The sequence below is a fragment of the Thamnophis sirtalis genome, unplaced genomic scaffold, assembly GCF_051295495.1.
Source record: "Thamnophis sirtalis isolate CommonGarterSnake01/CBP01778 unplaced genomic scaffold, rThaSir2_p1.2 scaffold_7, whole genome shotgun sequence".
Taxonomy (NCBI): domain Eukaryota; kingdom Metazoa; phylum Chordata; class Lepidosauria; order Squamata; family Natricidae; genus Thamnophis; species Thamnophis sirtalis.
This window is the reverse complement of record NW_028261387.1, coordinates 47,150,325-47,168,081: the sequence shown is the minus strand read 5'-3', so window position 1 is coordinate 47,168,081 and position 17,757 is coordinate 47,150,325. Positions and strand designations below refer to the sequence as shown.

Genomic DNA, 17,757 nt, shown 5'->3' with positions numbered 1-17,757 from the left:
GACCTGTCATTAAGTGAGGTGGGCATTAAATGAGTTGCATTCAATTTTACAACCTGTTTTTCTGAGATCCCTTAAGCAAATCATGATGGCCATTAAGTGAATCTGGCTTCCTGCATTAACCTTGCTTGTTAGAAGGCTTAGGTTGCAAATGGTGATCACATGACCCCAAAATGCTGCAATCATCATAAATATAGGCTAGTTGCTAAGTGCCAAAATTTTGACCATGTGACTGTGGAGATGTGGTAGCAGTTGTCAGTGCAAGGACCAATCATAAGTTCCTTTTTGCAGCCCCATCATAATTTCAACTTGGTCAAAGGTCATAAATTAAGGACTACCTATAATGCAAGCTAAGTTCTCCAAGCTGATCATTCTTCCAGGGGACAGAAAAGGAAGACCACACAGCTATTGTGTCCATCCATGTTTTCATAAACCAGGATGCAGACTCTGAAAAGTGTCTTATTCCAACTATCAAGATGTCAATAAGGCACAGAGAACCTGCAAAGATGATCTCAATAGCTAGCTAAACATTATGCGTGGATTAGAAACTACCAAAAACATTTGATACTAACGACATCAAGAGGAGATACTAGGAATCACATTGAGACAAAAAAATTGTTCCATTAAATTTAATTCTGGCTTCTTAGCAATTTTTGCAAGCTATGATTTTTTTTTCTTTCATGCTACAAATAACTATTGTGCTGCTGTAATGGCTGGTTCCTCAGTAGATTACATCAGGTAACAAAAGTGCTCATTTTGCCCCAAAATTACATGCTATGAAAACAGCATCTACATAGTGAATTTGTTCTCCGACACGAATAGTTACAAACATGATTGATCTACTATTTTCTTCTTATTTTAAAAACTGCCCCTGATATGACTGGCAGACACATTTCAGACACATTTCTCTGGCAGAAAAGGGAGGGGGTAGATGTGAAAGATTTTGTGCTTTCAAAGAATGACCTTTCCTGATAATTAATTTGCTGTTCCCAACACCATCTGCTGTCTCACAACCACATCCATCATAGCTGTAAAAAATTAAAACTCAATTAAAATGAAAACTGGTGTCACAAATTTGTCAGAGGAAGATACAAACTTCTTAGGAGCAAAGCTATTTGGCCCTTCTTGGAAGTTTACAGCTGTGGCTACTTTATAAGATTTGCAATAAACCACAATAAATGCAAAAGGCTCTGGGGAGTGCCTTAACTACCAATACATTTTTAGAGAGTGTTTTATGTCAAACATCACATTATTGACTGGGAAGATAGGTGGAAACTGATCATAAAACCTGGGTAAAATTCCACTGTTGGAGCTCTTTGATCTGGGCCATTGTCAGCCATCACAGAAGAAGCAAATAGTTTTTACCATACTCACCTGTTTTATATTCCACTACCATTTGAGCTACAGTCTGAAAACTAATTTAGCAGTTCTCAAGAAAGATACCCCAATTTCCCAGCCCATAAACAGAGTAGAGAATTTGGAGAGTTTCAAAGGGCCATTTCTAATGTAAAGTTCACCTATTATTTTAAATATATATCCTTCTCAGTATTTTTTTTCTGTCTTTAATCCTAATGCTCTCTCTCTCTAGGACTTTCAGGTAAGTAATCCAGAGGTGGGTTACTCCCGGTTTGGCCCGGATCAGGCGAACTGGTAGTAGCAGTGGTGGGATGCTCCACCCAAGTGCCCAGATGCTTCTGCACATGCGCAAAGTTCTGTGCATGCACAGAAGTGTCACGCGTGCGCGGGAGCACGCCCGAAGCAGTAGTAAAAATATTGGCAATCCATCACTGAAGTAATCCTATACATACAGAGACTATTCCCAGCAGGGAATATTGTCTGTATGTATAGTATTAGTGCTGGTTAGTGTCCAGATTCAAAATGCAAAATGCAGCCTCATCCATTTTTAGTGGTAAATTAGAAAGGTTACACTTGCTTTCCATAAAGTCTACAGCTATTTAAAGGAAGTATTTTTCCTTCATGCTTAGAAAAAAATCAGGACTGCATAGACATGCTTATACTAATGAAACAAATAAATCAGATACTAAAACTTCTAGATTCGGTCTTAAAATTATGAATATAGATTATAAATAATAATTTGAAGAACTATAGCTAGCCTTTTACACACACTTATCATACCTATATAGGTATAGCATATCGAACAGAAATAGTCAAGAATAAATTAAGTGCATACTTGGGCAACAGAAGTATATTCCTAGTGATATACAGAATTAAATATGTCTATATGGCATATTCTATTTTGGGCAATAATTTGGGACATTTATTACAGCAGTAAATATTTGACTTGTAGAATCCTATTGTTCACATAATTACAATGTGAGACCTTATTTATAATACCAAAAACTTGAATAAATGGTGGGATTCACTAAAAGCTATAATTTACTACTGTGCATGAAAATTGATAAACATTTAAGTGCCTGCTTTAAAAGAAAGCTGTGCTATCTTCATGGGATTCTGTATAATTTAAGAGAGAGAAACCTGACATATACAGTAGTCTGGAAGTCAAGTTAAGTCCTTAACCATGCAACCATGCAACCAGCTAACACAAAAAGTATTAGTGATAATATTCATGAAAGAGGTTTGTGACATACATCAAGATGTTTAAATTCTAATGTTGTTGGGCATGCATTGTAGCCTGTAGTTACAAAGATAAATTGATTGTGTTATCTAGAGGGAGGAGGATAAAAGCAATGAAAACACAGCTCAGAATTTCCATTGGCAGCAATCAATGTGAATTAGAAACTCAGATATTTTACCAAACCCAGCTAAACAGGCCAGTTTTATATTCCTTTGTATCCAATCACCCCAGATTCCTCAAGGGCTCTGGGTGCCAACAATAACAGTTGTTGATGTCATGAGGTGCTGAGAGGGATTATAAAAAAGCTGTGATTGCAGAGAAGAGATAGGAGTGAACCTCAGTTAAGGCATATATCTGCAAAAAAGACTTTCATTAGGTAAGCATTCTATACATTTGTTTCTATGCTAGAAAGCTTTCAGTAAAACAATTGTGTTTGCTAGTCTTCTATTTCTCTTTATATGAATATTTTGTGAAATTTGTAGGGCAAAATTTAAACAGTATGCTAAAAGTATCATAGATATAAATTAAACCACATTTGTTCATCTAAGTTATAGTAATCTTGTGTGTGTGTGTGTGTGTGTGTGTATGTATGTATGTATGTATGTATGTATGTGTGTGTGTGTGTATATATATATATATATATATATATATATATATATATATATATATATATATATATATATATATATATATATATATATATATATATCTGACAAAAGTAAATTTATAAAATCTAGTGCCATATTAATCAGTACTTGATTCTCAAAAATCTCTAAATAGTTGATATGACTCAAAGCCAAAGAAGGAATGATGTTTGCCATGTGGTCTGTTTCTCTTATACTGTAGCTTAATTTTGTTTAACAAATAGCTGGCTTGGGAGCTGTAACCTCCTGCTATAGCCCTGGGTGAGTTGGAAGCTCTTCTCTATTATGTGCCTACTGCTCACTAAGGAAAGAAAGCTCTTCAGTTACTTCCATTACAAATAACAGATGGGGAAATTTTTGCTCTGGATCAGGGTGGGATCAAGAAAACACAACTCCACCAACTATTCTTTGGAGAAGTATCAGCCAGTTGGATATTGCACCAAGCATGAAACCTATGACTATTTAAAAGGCAAATAAAAAGCAAAAATATGTGTGGCAAATACAACAACTTGTTGGGTCTCTCTAGGCTGACCAAATTATAGAGGCAAAAGCAATTGTGAAACAAGACAGAAAGATTTTTCCTGAGCCTTTGTGTGTCTTTGTATTGTTTTCCCGCTCTTTCTGTCCTAAACGATCAGAAAAGAGGGTAATGAAAGTGGATCTGGCTCCCAAGATAACAATTTAAACTCTTTTGTTTTGGAAGTATTGCTGATTTACAAACAGGAAACACAGTTTCCTTGCAAGGTATAATCGGAATATTAATGTAGAGAAGTTGGGTCCAGGTAGCCAAACAATGAAGGGGCATTCAGGGTCGCCTATGGTCTGACCTAAGCATAGTACACAAAACTGTCTGCTACAACATCTTACCTGCCAATGTCTACTTCAGCTTCAATCCCAATAATACAAGGGAAAACAGTAGATACAAACTAAAGGTAAACCTCTCCAAACTCGATTGCAGAAAATACAACTTCAGCAATAGAGTGGTCAATGCCTAGAATGCTCTACCTGACTCCATTATTACTTCCTTATATCCTCATAGTGTTAACCTTAAACTGTCTACAGAGCGCCTCATACCATTCCTAAGAGGTCTATAAGGGGGCGCGCATCAGTGTGCCTACCATCTCTGTCCTACTGTCCCCATTTATTTGTATTCATTTCATGTGCTCATGTCCATGTTTATACTTATACCTGTTATCTCGTACATGTTTGAAAAACTAAATAAATAAAATAAATAAATAACCTTAGACTGTCTATTGTTGACCTCACCCCATTCCTAAGAGATCTGTAAGGGGGCGTGCATAAGTGCCCAACATGTCTACCATCCCTGTCCTAACAACCCCATTTATTTGTATCCATTTCATGTATTCTTAATCTTGTATATACTTATATCTATTATCTTATACACACTTGACAAAACAAATAAATAAAATAAATAAATGAAATAAATAAAATGTAACCAATCAGACTAAAGGAAACTGGAAGGCTTTTCCTGCCCTAGCAAAGAAATTGCAAGGAAAATACAGAACAAGCAAAAGAGGTAAACTGATTTTGAGCCCTGATGAGATCACAAATACAATAATGTATTCGTGCAAAGATAGCCATCACTGTTCAAAGCAGGACAAAGGTTGTATTATTTAGTTATGAGTATCCCCTTTTCAATCATGGCAAACCAGAAGCCATGATTCTGGTTCACCGAGCTTTATGTGCATTTGGCTCAAAGCAATATCCAGAAATTCACTCTGACGCTTTGGGCTCTACCATCCATTTTCAGACATGTAACAGCTGCTCGTGAAATGGTGTTTATTTTGTTTTATATTTTATTACATTATAGTTTTATTAGTTTACTATAAAGAAGGGAAAAGCTTTTGCTTACATTCTGATTCATGAAGTCCTATTTGGAGGCTGTGGGTCAGAGTGGGAGACAGAATTCCTTGTATAATGTTCTTGTTTGTCTAAATGATGGTTGGTACTTTCTGGACATTTGAGAAGTGGGGTGTCTTTATTGTATTTTAACTGTTTATTTCATATAATGCCCAGAATCATAACAGATGGGTGTGCCCTATATAACTGATAATAAATAAAATTGGATATTTTCTAGTTTGTGACACACAGTGAAAACTGTGTCCATGAGAACTAGGAGCAGATAAATATGCTGCAGAATAGTAACAGAAAGTCTTAATGTTGAGTTAAAAATAGTTTTGAATTATCAAGTGTTTCTGAAAAGATAAATCAACCAATTTATTTCACAGATATTTAGGCTATATCTTATTTATTACTGTATGCTTTAAAAGCTGATGGGCCAATAGCTGCAGGTAATTCTCAACTACATTTTTATAGATGGCCACCATCTATAAAATGGCTGAATTCCAGTCCTTTGATATTTGTGTAGTTCAATCAATTAAAGTGAACAAGAGAGTAAGTACAGGAGTCCAGTATCTAATTATTCAGGTCCAATATATGCTCTTAAGTAAAATCACCACCATAAATTAAACATAGTTTCTTGCCTTACGTCAACAGAAATAACGTTGGTCTTTGAAAGGTGGGGGGAAAGATGCTTGGATGCAATACATAGTGTGGAATTTAAATGCACTGTAAGTCCACATCCAAATATATATATACATACACATACACACACACACACATACATATCAAAATACGGTGTATATATATTTAATTCCTTTTCTTCTACCATAACCTAGGTACTAAGAATATTGGTTTCAGAAACTGCACAGCATTATTAGTACACGAAAGCTTGATTGGAATTAAATCTGACCCAAAAGCAGTATCCATATAATGGTGAAAGCACTTTTTAAAAAATTAATTAACTCTCAGGATTAAAGCTTCTAAGTATTTTGATCACACTTCATTAAGTTTATTCATGAAAGAGCATTTAATAATTAAAACAATTCCTAAAAATAGTTTACATAATTGTTCCTTGCAATGCAATATTGTTGTCCAGTCATGTTGAAAGTAGTTTACAACGGTCCCTTAAACTGAGGTTCCTATAGAGTGAGAGTGATAAACCATGTTCTTGGCAGTATAACTTATCAAGGTGTATTAAGGAATTAAGCACACTAATGTAAATGGACCAGATGCATCTTTAGATTTCTTCTCACTACAGCTGTCTGATTTCATCCCACTGTCAAAATGTATGGAAGGAAGAAGAGACTTGAAAATATAATAACAACAAAACAAAATTATCTTTTCTTGCAAAAACCAGAACTTTTTTCTCATCAAGGGATGAATTATAAGAAAAATGCAAGACTAATCCATGCTACAAAGTTCTCCATTTAAATACCTAAATATGCTGAAATACAGCTTTAAAACTACAATAAATATTTCATTTTAGAAATGTTGAGTGACAGTTTCAAATGCCTTGAAACTCAGCTATAAATGTGGTTATTTCTTAGTAACAGTCCAGTGGGTTTGCAGGATCCCTCAGTGTTTATTTCATCAACGAATAATCTAGTATTAGAGAAGAAAATAGAGCCTCTAATCTCTTGTCCCAACTACAGGCATGGATCAATTTATATATACTAGGGACAATTTCCACTCCTTCCTTTCTCATCTCCTTGAGTTTTCCAATACCCTGATTTTCAGGTTTGAAACACTTTACATTCTTTCTCTGGATTGTGAGAAATTAGGCTTGATTGCCCACCAAGCCAGGCATGAACTTTGCTTGAAACAAGTTCCTATTCTGGTATAGAGGACAAACATAAAATATAAACCAGGTTCACACAACACATTGGACCATAATGTAAATTGGTTTAATATGTCAGCCAAATAACAGTTTGCTGATTTGGATATAATAACCAACCATTTGCCTGGACCCAAAAATGAACAGGGAATTGGAAAATTGAAGGCTGGAGCACGATGAAGTTCACATGTAAATCTAAAGATTATCACAATCTTAGAATTACATGTGAATTATGCCATGCTGGAATCATATATCACACTAAACTTTTATGTGATTTGATTGATTCTGGAATAACGGGTTATGTTAACTCAAAGACTACAGTTTGTAAAGCATGAACTATAACTTAATAGAAAATGTGACCTAACTCACTCTGTTTTGTTAAGCAACCCAAAAAAAATGTAGAATGGTGTGAGGACCTAGAAGTAGCCTTCTGCTTAATCTAATCACACTATCAGGTATTCCTTAATTAGAAGATAGACTACCTTCTATAAAGAGCTACCTGGTTCCCTCTAGTCATCTTTCAAGAATGAACAGATGTAAGAAACAATTGGGTGTTTTTAAAAGTGCACTTTAGTTGTTGAACTAAATTTTAAGGTAAATTCTCAATAATTACTAATAAAATTATTGGAATATGACTGAGGTACAAGGCAAACACAGATGTCCCTCAGCAATTTAGAAAAAATACTGGTTTAGAGAAAATATTTCTTGGATCTTTTGACTTTGTTTTCAGTTCTGAGAAAAATGTTTTCTACATACATCTGAAAGGGATACAATTGCATATCAGTAGGGTGATTTACAAGTCTAAAAAAGAGATTTTGTATTATTGAGTTTAAATAAGAATTTATCAAAATCATAATTTATATTTTGAACTATTTACAACTGAAAATGCTATTTGTGTATTGTATTTAAATTTTGTCTTTTTATTCATTTGATATCAAGATAGTTGGCACTTAACATCTTACACCCTGGACTACAAATACCAATGCGGAAAGAACATGAAAAAGTATCCTTATAAATGACTCTGGTTCATTTTTTTTTAATTCCTAATCTATACTGAAAAGCAAACATATTGTGGTTAAAACTTTCAGAGTTGCCAGCCTAGTAGTCCGCACATTTTGAAGGTGCCAGACTAGAGAAAGTGGTTGTAAAAGAGACTTTCACACACAGATGCATATGCATACATACATAATACATGAATGATAGTGATTGGGAAGAACTGAACTCCTGAGTCTAAAGTAGCACCTAAATCTATTGGCAGAAGTTTTTGCCTCTGAAGATTGGTTAGTGAGAATTCAGTCATTATCCATGTGCCATCAAAATACTAATTGCATTGTTCAAATAAATGTTAATACAGATTAAGTTCTGAAATGGTCATGTTCACTGGGAATAATAGAAATGGAAGTCCATAAATATCTGGAGCTCACTGGTTGAACAGACCATTCTAAATAAGAGATACAGATTCAGTTTGCATATGCTAAGCCATGTTTAACCATGGTGTACTGAAAAGAGCCCATTCTTGGCTGGGTTAACAGTACAGTAAACAAATATGGTTTATTAAAAAAAATGGTTGGAATAAAGCACTGTGCTAAACCTGAACCAAACAAGGCATGAGGGGTCCTTGGTGCTCTCTGAGCTTGCTTTTTTTCTTGCTCAGAAAGCAAGGGCAAGGATTGCTCAGGGCTGACCCCACATGTCATCCCTGAACTACAAATATTTCCCTTTATTAGCAAAGGCAGCTTTATCATAAATTCTAATAATGCAAATAAAAACCAAAAACATCATGATTTCAGGATGCATCCTACGTTGTATTTAACTCCAATAAAAGCTATTAATAAGATCTTAATGACAGGCTTTGTTAATAGCATGGCTTGCAGTCATACGGTTTTTATTTTATCTTATTTATTTTTAGGAAAAAAGAGAATGATTTAGGCCAAACTACAAGAGAAGATTTTCTTCCTTTTGTAAAACAGTAGGGAAATAGTGAAAACTTTTTTTTTATGTGCTGCAATAAATCGGAGGCTCTACAATTAGAATTCTAAAAGAAAGGGCTGATGTGACTGCAAGGTATATATACACACAGATCTCATAACTGAGAACTAGCATCTAGTTTTGACCTGTACCCATATTGCATGTCAAGACTTAAAGTAACTGTTTTGCTTTTGTATAAGAAAGATTGTGTGAACCCAGCCATTTTAGCTGATAAAACATGGCTTTGGGTTTAGTATGCTGGATGAAGTCACCGAAACCTCTTTTTCCCCACTCAAATGTATGATTAAAGAAAACCTACTTTAGAAAGATGTGCCAATTGATGTGTAAATTGCAGAGATTCCAAAGGCCTAAAGAAAAGTTTTCTTTTTGTTACATAATAACCCCAGTGAAACAGTGCACCGAAGCCATAGAACTATATTTCATAGTTACCACATTTGTGGGAGGTTCTTTCCAGCCAGGAACAAGAAACAATTGCTTAACTTTAACTAAAACAATAATTTCTAGCTAATATCCAACCACAGTTGAAAATATTAGGCAAACATGGACTCAGAAGTCAAAGAAAGATGCCTGGAAAAATCATCTTTTGTGATCAGTGTCATTTTTCTCATTATTATTAATGTCTTTTAAATTATTTTTTTAAGCTTCAAGATGGTTCCAAAGAAGGTGATAACTAGTCTTCTGCTGCTCTACCTAACGGCCATGTTGGCTAAAGAGAGTGAAGGGTACCTTGCCTTCTATAGCCGTGAAGATTTCAGAAGAATGCAGGTGAGCCTCTTGAGAAATGGGTCAATGACCAGAAAGCTGAATGTGGCTGAGCTTTAAATCCAGTTCCAGGGATCTCCGAGAAGATCTGAAACAATAAGACCATCCTTTTTCTATCCAGAATGCCAAAGGTCAATATCTTAGCCAATATTGAGCTAAATGGACTAATGTCTGACTTGGAGTAGGATATCTACTTATGTATATTCTAGTGATTGGATTTCCTTCTGCTTCTTCTAATCCTATCTGTTCACCATTTTACTGCATCATTTTGTCCTCCTCTAGCAATATTTTACTATTTTTATTTTCTAAACATTGGAAATCAGCTAGAATATAGAATCAGAATTTGGCTTTGAGGTTAATAATTTAGATTTGCTTCCTGCCTTCAAATTTCACTGAAGTAGAACAATTGTCTATTTCTTAAATAGTTATGATTATTCGGGTCTTGGCATTGTTGGGTTCAGTCTCTAAGGCAGCTGTCACACCATCCAAATGAACCCATGTGCGTTACCAAATTAATTCAAAGAAGACACGATAATAAGAATTTATTTAAGCAAAAATTGCTGGAAAATCAAGCAGACCACTGTCCAAATTATCTTAGCAAAGCTTAATTTACTTTCTCAGGAAATGCCTACTACAATATATTTAAAAATCATGTATTATATATGTACTAAAGTGCCATAATGAAAACAAGAGAAAAGCTGGCCTACTTGATTATTGTGTCTTTCCATACATCTCCAGGAGAAAGAAAAGAATCAAGCCCAGAAGAAATCACTTGACACAAGAGATTTTGTTGAATTTGCAGAAGATGAAGGGCAAGTTATCAAGGTACCACTATTCTTTGGATTATGACAATTAAGCAGGTATATATATATATATATATATATATATATATATATATATATATATATATATATATATATATATATATATATATATATATATATATATATATATATATATATATATATATATATTAAGAGAGTTTTTCTGAAATATCAGAAAGTGTATCTGGGGGCTTACATACAGTGTATCTGGGGACATACAGAGAAACCTAATACAAGCAAATTTTATTTCAATATTCTTAGACTGAGACATTTGCAGGCAAAATCTGCTTTATTCTTTTTTGCACAACTTGATATCCTATAGTTTTCCAAAAACACTTTAGCTGATAAAAGTTCCCTTGCAGTACAAATACTATTATTATTATTATTATTATTATAAACCATTCTAGTCTTCAAAATGAGATATACTTGACTTGATTGAAAGAAAGATTATCATAAATCACTAGTCAAATATGAATGCTCATTTCTGTTCTTTTGAGCTCACATGAAGTTCAGTTCATTTGACTCAGATGTTATCATTGATGAGTTCAAGTAATCAGGGACAAAAAAGTTACTTCCCCCATTAATCAGAAAGTAGGGGAGAAAGTCTACTTGTTCATTTAAATGTAATACTGAATTACCCAGTTAATAATCTGGCAACAATATGGACAAATACCCCCATCTTGAACAATCCTTAGATCTTGCAGGCATATTCTTTGGACCTGCCTATCCACTGTTTCTATCTTATGTCTTACTAACCATTGTAGTTTTCTTCTAGTCCACCATCTCTGGAATCTTATGTTCCAAGTATGAGACTTTCAGATCTTAGGGGAGCAGCTAGTCTTTATCCATCCAGGAATAATGTTTGTTACATTTGTTGTTCATTTTATTGTCTCCAAAGTCATCATTTGAAGATGTTTATCTTCCAAATCATGACTAGAAAAACCATAATACCAACCATTCTGATCTTGTAACCATGGGGACATCTTCATCCTTCATATTCTTGTCTAACATTGTGATTGCTTTCCCCTAAGATTAACACAGTTTCTGTTTTAACTATTCTTCAGCCTAAGAAAACTATTTACCAGACACATATCCTTAATGACAGGAAAATTCTAGCCTAACTTGAAAGAACCTATCTAGACAGGATAGCATAAATGCAGAGATATGAATATCCACCCATCTTGAAAGAACAAGAGAACAGTGAAGGAATACCCAAAAACCCAAAAACATCTCTTTCTGGAGTCAGAATACTAAAGAATTAAAGGAATTAAAGTATGACTGGATATAAATACTGCACTATCTCTTTCACCTGCTCAGAGATTGTCAGCTGTCTGTGACTTGCATATCTTATATAAAATATATGAATTTCTAGCAAATAGCCCTTGCCTCTATATTGTCACCCCTACTATCGTTGACACTGCTACGTTCACTGTTAACTGTGAGGCACCAAATGTTGGTTGACTTTACTATTGTCTTCTTAATATTTAATATCAACCCAGAATATTTCCATTTTTTTTCCTTTCAACTTAAGCTCTGTCAAATTTCTCTACTATCAACTAGAATGCTAGTTTGGTGTATTAGTTAAGGCACCCAGGCTAGCAACTGGAGACTGAGTTTTTGTTCCATCTTAGGCATGAAGCCAGCTGTTGTGACCTAGTATCAGTCACATTCACTAAGCCCTAGGAAGCAGGCAATGGCAAACCACTTCTGAAATCTGGCCAAGAAAAATGCAGGGACTTGTCCAGACAGTTGCCAGGATTCAATGCTTACTTAAAGGTGCACCTGTGTGTACACATGCACGCACACACACACACACACATTTTCAGTTAAGAAAAGTCATTTCCAATATTTCATGCGACTTTTGATTTTAATGCCAGTTGTCTTGTTCAGTTGTACATTTTATAACATATTCGCTATATATACATTCTTGCCTTATTCCCTTCATTACTGTGAAACATTCTGTCTTCAAACTCAGTTTTTACAATAGTTTCTACTTCATGCTATTTTTCATATATTAATATGTGTTCTGGCACACCCCTTAGCCATTCCTTATTCTGCAGTGTATCATGGGCTGTCCAAAACAATGTCTCACTCTATTCAAAAAAGCCAAGGTAAAGCCAATTAAATTCCCTTGCTTTCTCCAGTACCCATCTTATGGATAATAATTTCCTCATGTCCTCTGCCTTTTCTAAAATCTGCTTGTTTATGTGGGGTTTATCTCTCCCTGTCTGATTATTTGAACAATCTTAAGCAAAACATTGCTTGCGAGACAAATTAGTGCAATGGCTTGCTAATTTGCACATTCTATTGTATCTCCATTATTCAGTATGGGTATGTACATCATTCTTTCACAATCTTTAGGCTGCACGGTCTTGTTCCATACTGAGCTTTAAACAGCCAAGTTGCTAATTCATCTATAGCGGTTGTTTTCCTATTTGACAGGTGATCTATTGCCCCATGTGCTTCAGTTTCTAATGCAGCAGGCACAGGAATAGATTCTGTGTCTTTTACTGTTTCCATCACACTCTTATCCTGTTTATAAAGGGTTTCCATACTGACTTTCCACTTTCCTCTAATCTCATTTGTCTGTACTGGATCATTTACTTGATTATTCTTAAATAGCTAATTTGCCTTAGACTATTCTTTTCTGACTTTCCTCTATCAGTTAACATTCTTTTTTGGGGGGTGGGGGGGAATTGAAATCTGAAGACAAATGAAAGGAGGTAGATGTAAACTCCAAAAGTACTGCATTCAAAATTAGAAGTAGAAACAATATTTCTCTCCCAAGTAGTCATAGAATTACAATCCTTATGCCCTGATAAGTTTAATGAACATTTTGCAGGTCAGGAAAAAGGGGCCATTTTGATGTTAGTAGGCAAGCCATTCCAAAGTGCAGCAGCCACAACAAGAAAGGAATGCTTTCAAGATCCCTGCAGATTATTATTCATGAGAAAAGGGACTGGCCATCTTAATCTTATTGGGCATGCAGACATTACTGAGAGAAGGAGGTCCACAGATATCCAGGCCCTGAACCATGAAGGGAAAACCAATACCCTGGATTGCAGCCGGAAATCAACTAATAGCCATTGCAGCCAGGGCTAGGCTTCAAAAAGGGGTTCTCTGCCCAGTTGCTGGGTGGGCGTGGTGGGCTTGGCCTAGACAGCCTCTTGTACCATGACAGGCATTTTTGCCTTCCCTGGGCTCCAGAAGTTTTCCTCAAGATTCCGGGAGGGCAAAAACAGCCTCACCAGGCTCTGGAGGCCCTCTTGAGGTCAGAAATGGGGCTGTTTCCAGCATTCCTGAACTTCCCGTAGTCCCATTTTTGTCCATCCATGAGCCTCCGTGCAAGCCCTGTATTTACCTGCATCCAAAATGGGCCACGTGGAAATTCCTGCGAGGGGCGGGGTGGGCTGGGCTGGACCAGCCAGGAGTGGGACTTGGGGGTTCTCCGAACTGCACAGAATCTTAGCTAGAGGTTCTCCCAAAGCCCTGCGAAGCCCCAGCAGCCCACCCCTGATTGCAGCTCTTGAATAAAGATGTTACATAGGCATATCAAGGTATACACATCACTGATCAAACCATATCATTTCAGAGTAATTTATCCTTGCTCTCTTACTTAAACAATCAGAACAGGGAAAAGGAAGTGCAATTTGAATTTAAGCTTGGCATACCAATTCTTCTCTTCCACCCACCAATATGCTGATAACCTGTAATTATTGCCTTCAACTGACAACTTGTGCATCTTGTACTATTTTTTTGTATATTTGCTTTAGATGAAAAAGTGATGCACCTTGAATTTACTCCATATTTTTGTGCCACTAGACTATTACATTTACATATAGCACACCATTTCCAGCATTATGAAGGAAGATATAGAACATTTGTAACAATGTTGAAAAGGTAATTCCAATGCCTTCATTTCAAAGGCCAAATTTATGTCCATTATTTCTTCCTTCACGTTTCATCTGTGTAACACCAGCAACGCTATTCTGAAAACGTAGATACTATCTACCGTTCACTGTTAGCAAGTCCCAGCAGATAACATCCAAAGGGTGCAATTATGCAATTATGAAAATTAATATTGTCTCTCTCTCAAAAGACTGCATACAAATCACAAGAGCCCTTTAAAATGTCCCAATCCATCCCCAAATTATTGCATCTCTCATGATTCTCTTTAATCCTTCTGTGTTACTTATTAAAAATGTTCAAAAACCATGAAAGAAAGCAACAGGAGCAAATATGTTTGTTTTATTTGCATTCTATTCTCTGAACATTGGGAGTTTTTATGTTTTCAGGAGAGATTTTTCCACTTGAGGAACTCCATATTCTTTTGTATGAAATCTAATGTTCTTGCTATTCCAGATGTTTGAATCAATCACAGTCCAATAGTTCAACAGTCATTGATATGCATGCCTCATTGTGAACTGGACTACAGCCTCAAAGACTTCAAAAAGGGATAAACTATCAAAACCTGTAAGAACAATAAATACAATCATTCTTTGAGAAAAGCAGCTTAACCCTATTCACAGATCACATCATCAAGCTAAAATCTAAATTGAGAAACCTCTTTACCAATAACATTCATCAATAATAAATTCCCATTTATGGGAATTCTATCTAGTATATATGAGTGGTTAAAATGTTGGCTTGCCTTACATGTTAACCAACTTCTCCTTCATAGGTGATTGCTCCAGTGGAAATTGGAATACATCTGAATTCCAAGCAGCTGGAAAAGTACCAAGATGTCTTGAAGGAGCTCCTGACAGAGATGCTGTCAGATACCAAGAATGGCACTACAGAAATCTTAAAATTGGCTTTTCTCTTTCCTTGGAAGTTATCTAAGTCCTGAGATTTCAGAAATAAATTTGCCTTGTGTCACATTTTTATAAGGTACTGTGTAGGTTCTGTGTTTTTCTTTTTAAGAAATAAATATCTCCACTTCCCTACTGTACTTACTTACTGTTTCTTACTGTATACCACTAGAAAATATATTGGAGTTTGTATTAGCATAAAAAGTAGAAACAGTGTAGATCAGTATCAGTAACAGAAAAGCCCTGTGCTTTGGAAGATTGTCAGCTATTAGAAATCATACGTCTGATGAAAGATATTGTACTGTCAGTTTTTATCTTCTGTACGGCATTTCTAGGTAATTTTAGGCAACTTTCACTAAAGTTATAAGAAAATTTAAAAGCTGTGATTACAATGCATTATGACTTGGTATCTTCTGGTTCAGAGTAGATATTGCATTTTCTCACTGAAATTGTTATCAAATTTAGAAGTTAAATGAACTCTAAGCTTGCAGGTTGCTATAGATTGTGTATACATTTGATGAGGAAATAACAATAAAATATGATTATCTTTTAGTTCCTGTACTTTGGCATAAACATGATCATTTAAAAAGCCAGTATACTAGAATCCAAATGGTATGAAATTGTATAAAACCAGGAATCAGGAAATACTAGATGGACAATTACATCAAGTGTCTCTACAGTGTGCTGTAGCAAAGTGTTCTAAATAGATCCATACCAGAGCAAGATCTTCAAAACTATAATGCTGGTTTCTTAATTAAAAATGTATATATCATATTGTATCATATTGTATGCAAAATAGTCTAAAGAAGGAAAATTACAGTCCATCATACACGTGTGATTCCTATCATAATGTTACTGATTTCATGTACTTTTTTGTTTTGCTTTTTTAACTGATAGATCACGATTAGTCAAGCTGATGTCTTCACAGAATTAATTCACAATAATGGCTTTTGGCTGTTTCATCTCTGTAGCTAACCAATATTCTAAGAATTAGAAGACTGGAAGATTTTCTGCAAATATACAAGAGTCAATTTACTGGAAATGCTATTGTAAAGCACTGTACTGCAAAATAACAATGTGTATGCAAACTAATAAAATGTGAAGCTTCAATATATGATTATTTTGCTCAGTCTATAGTCAGAAAAAATTAAAAAGGCACCCAAGGATAAAAAAGAAAGTTTTATATTTCTTTTCTAGATAACTTTTACTGAACACATCACTCTTGTAAACCCAGATTAATTCAGGTGCATTCCCATGTATTCTTGTTTATATATATATTTAATTCATCATTACTGAATCAGACCACTTTACAATAATTCAATGGGTTGTATTTCTAAGCAGACAACACAAAGGCTTGCACTTCTAGGACAATGAAATCAATTAATCTGATAATACTCAACAATATGGTCTGTTACGTATAATTCTGAAATTTCCCAAAGTAGATAACATTTCTGAGCTTTTGTTACCCTCTACTCATACAATCCGTTGATTAAATTTTTGCAATAATACAACCATCAACAATTCTTTTCCATTGTTATTTATTTGAACTATACAGTTTCAATTCTACCCTTCTCTTAACACATGCCCAGTTGACTATACTACAATATATAAAATGTATATATAAAAGTATTTATTTATGCTACAACATAGAAAATTTAATACAGAAGAATCAGTCATTTTTCCTTCACTAGACAATGCATCCTCAAAATCCCTACCTTATGAAAATTTCACATAACATAAAAAACCCACACATTATTTTTTTTATGAACATGTCCTGCCCCAAAGCATATCACCAACAGCATTCCGGTTACATATACTAGATTCCCATGAATCTGCAAAACAGACTTTTTCTTTTTCCAGCTTCAGCCAACAAATGAGGAACTAGGAGAGGAAAGAGATGGAACGGCAGTGAAAAGTAGTCCTCTAGGGAGACTAGAGAGAAACAAAGGGAGCAAAGTACATTGTAATGGGGTGGTTTGGTTTGGGGTAAACACATTTCCTAAAGAACAAGTAGTGCAGCTCTGATTGAAAGTTTCCTCCAAACTTTTCATGCCTCTAAAGATGTGCCATCCATGCAGCTCATATTTAGAACTGATTGCTACATACTTTATTGTGCTGGTTCTGCTCAAGACCTTTGGTCTGTTGTGACCAAAATACCACTGCCATTATTTACAAAGCCCACTGAAAGTGCTTTATCTGAAGGCTCCTGTTTCAAAAAGCGGAATAGTAGGGGCAATAGGAGAGAAACGTGTGTTGTTTTCCAAATGTGATCTGAGTGTTTTCCAGTGCAATTAATTATGATGTGGCATGGCTCATTGTTCTGCTTACTGACTTATTATTAATAATTATAAGCTTTTGTATAAAAAATAAAATGCCTTTGACATGCATCAATCATTGGGCACATGCTTGCAAAGATATGATGAACATAGGAATAACA

General features: G+C 35.1%; 1 protein-coding gene across 1 annotated transcript; it reads left to right on the top strand.

The window, feature by feature from the left end:
- The first annotated feature begins 2,850 nt into the window (after positions 1-2,850).
- MLN (motilin) lies at positions 2,851-16,430 on the top strand. Its single transcript, XM_014056590.2, has 5 exons — positions 2,851-2,969; positions 9,565-9,688; positions 10,424-10,510; positions 15,191-15,399; positions 16,218-16,430. The coding sequence occupies exons 2-4, from the start codon at positions 9,572-9,574 to the stop codon at positions 15,356-15,358; spliced, it is 372 nt and encodes a 123-aa protein (XP_013912065.1). The 5' UTR covers positions 2,851-2,969; positions 9,565-9,571; the 3' UTR covers positions 15,359-15,399; positions 16,218-16,430.
- Positions 16,431-17,757: the final 1,327 nt, after the last annotated feature.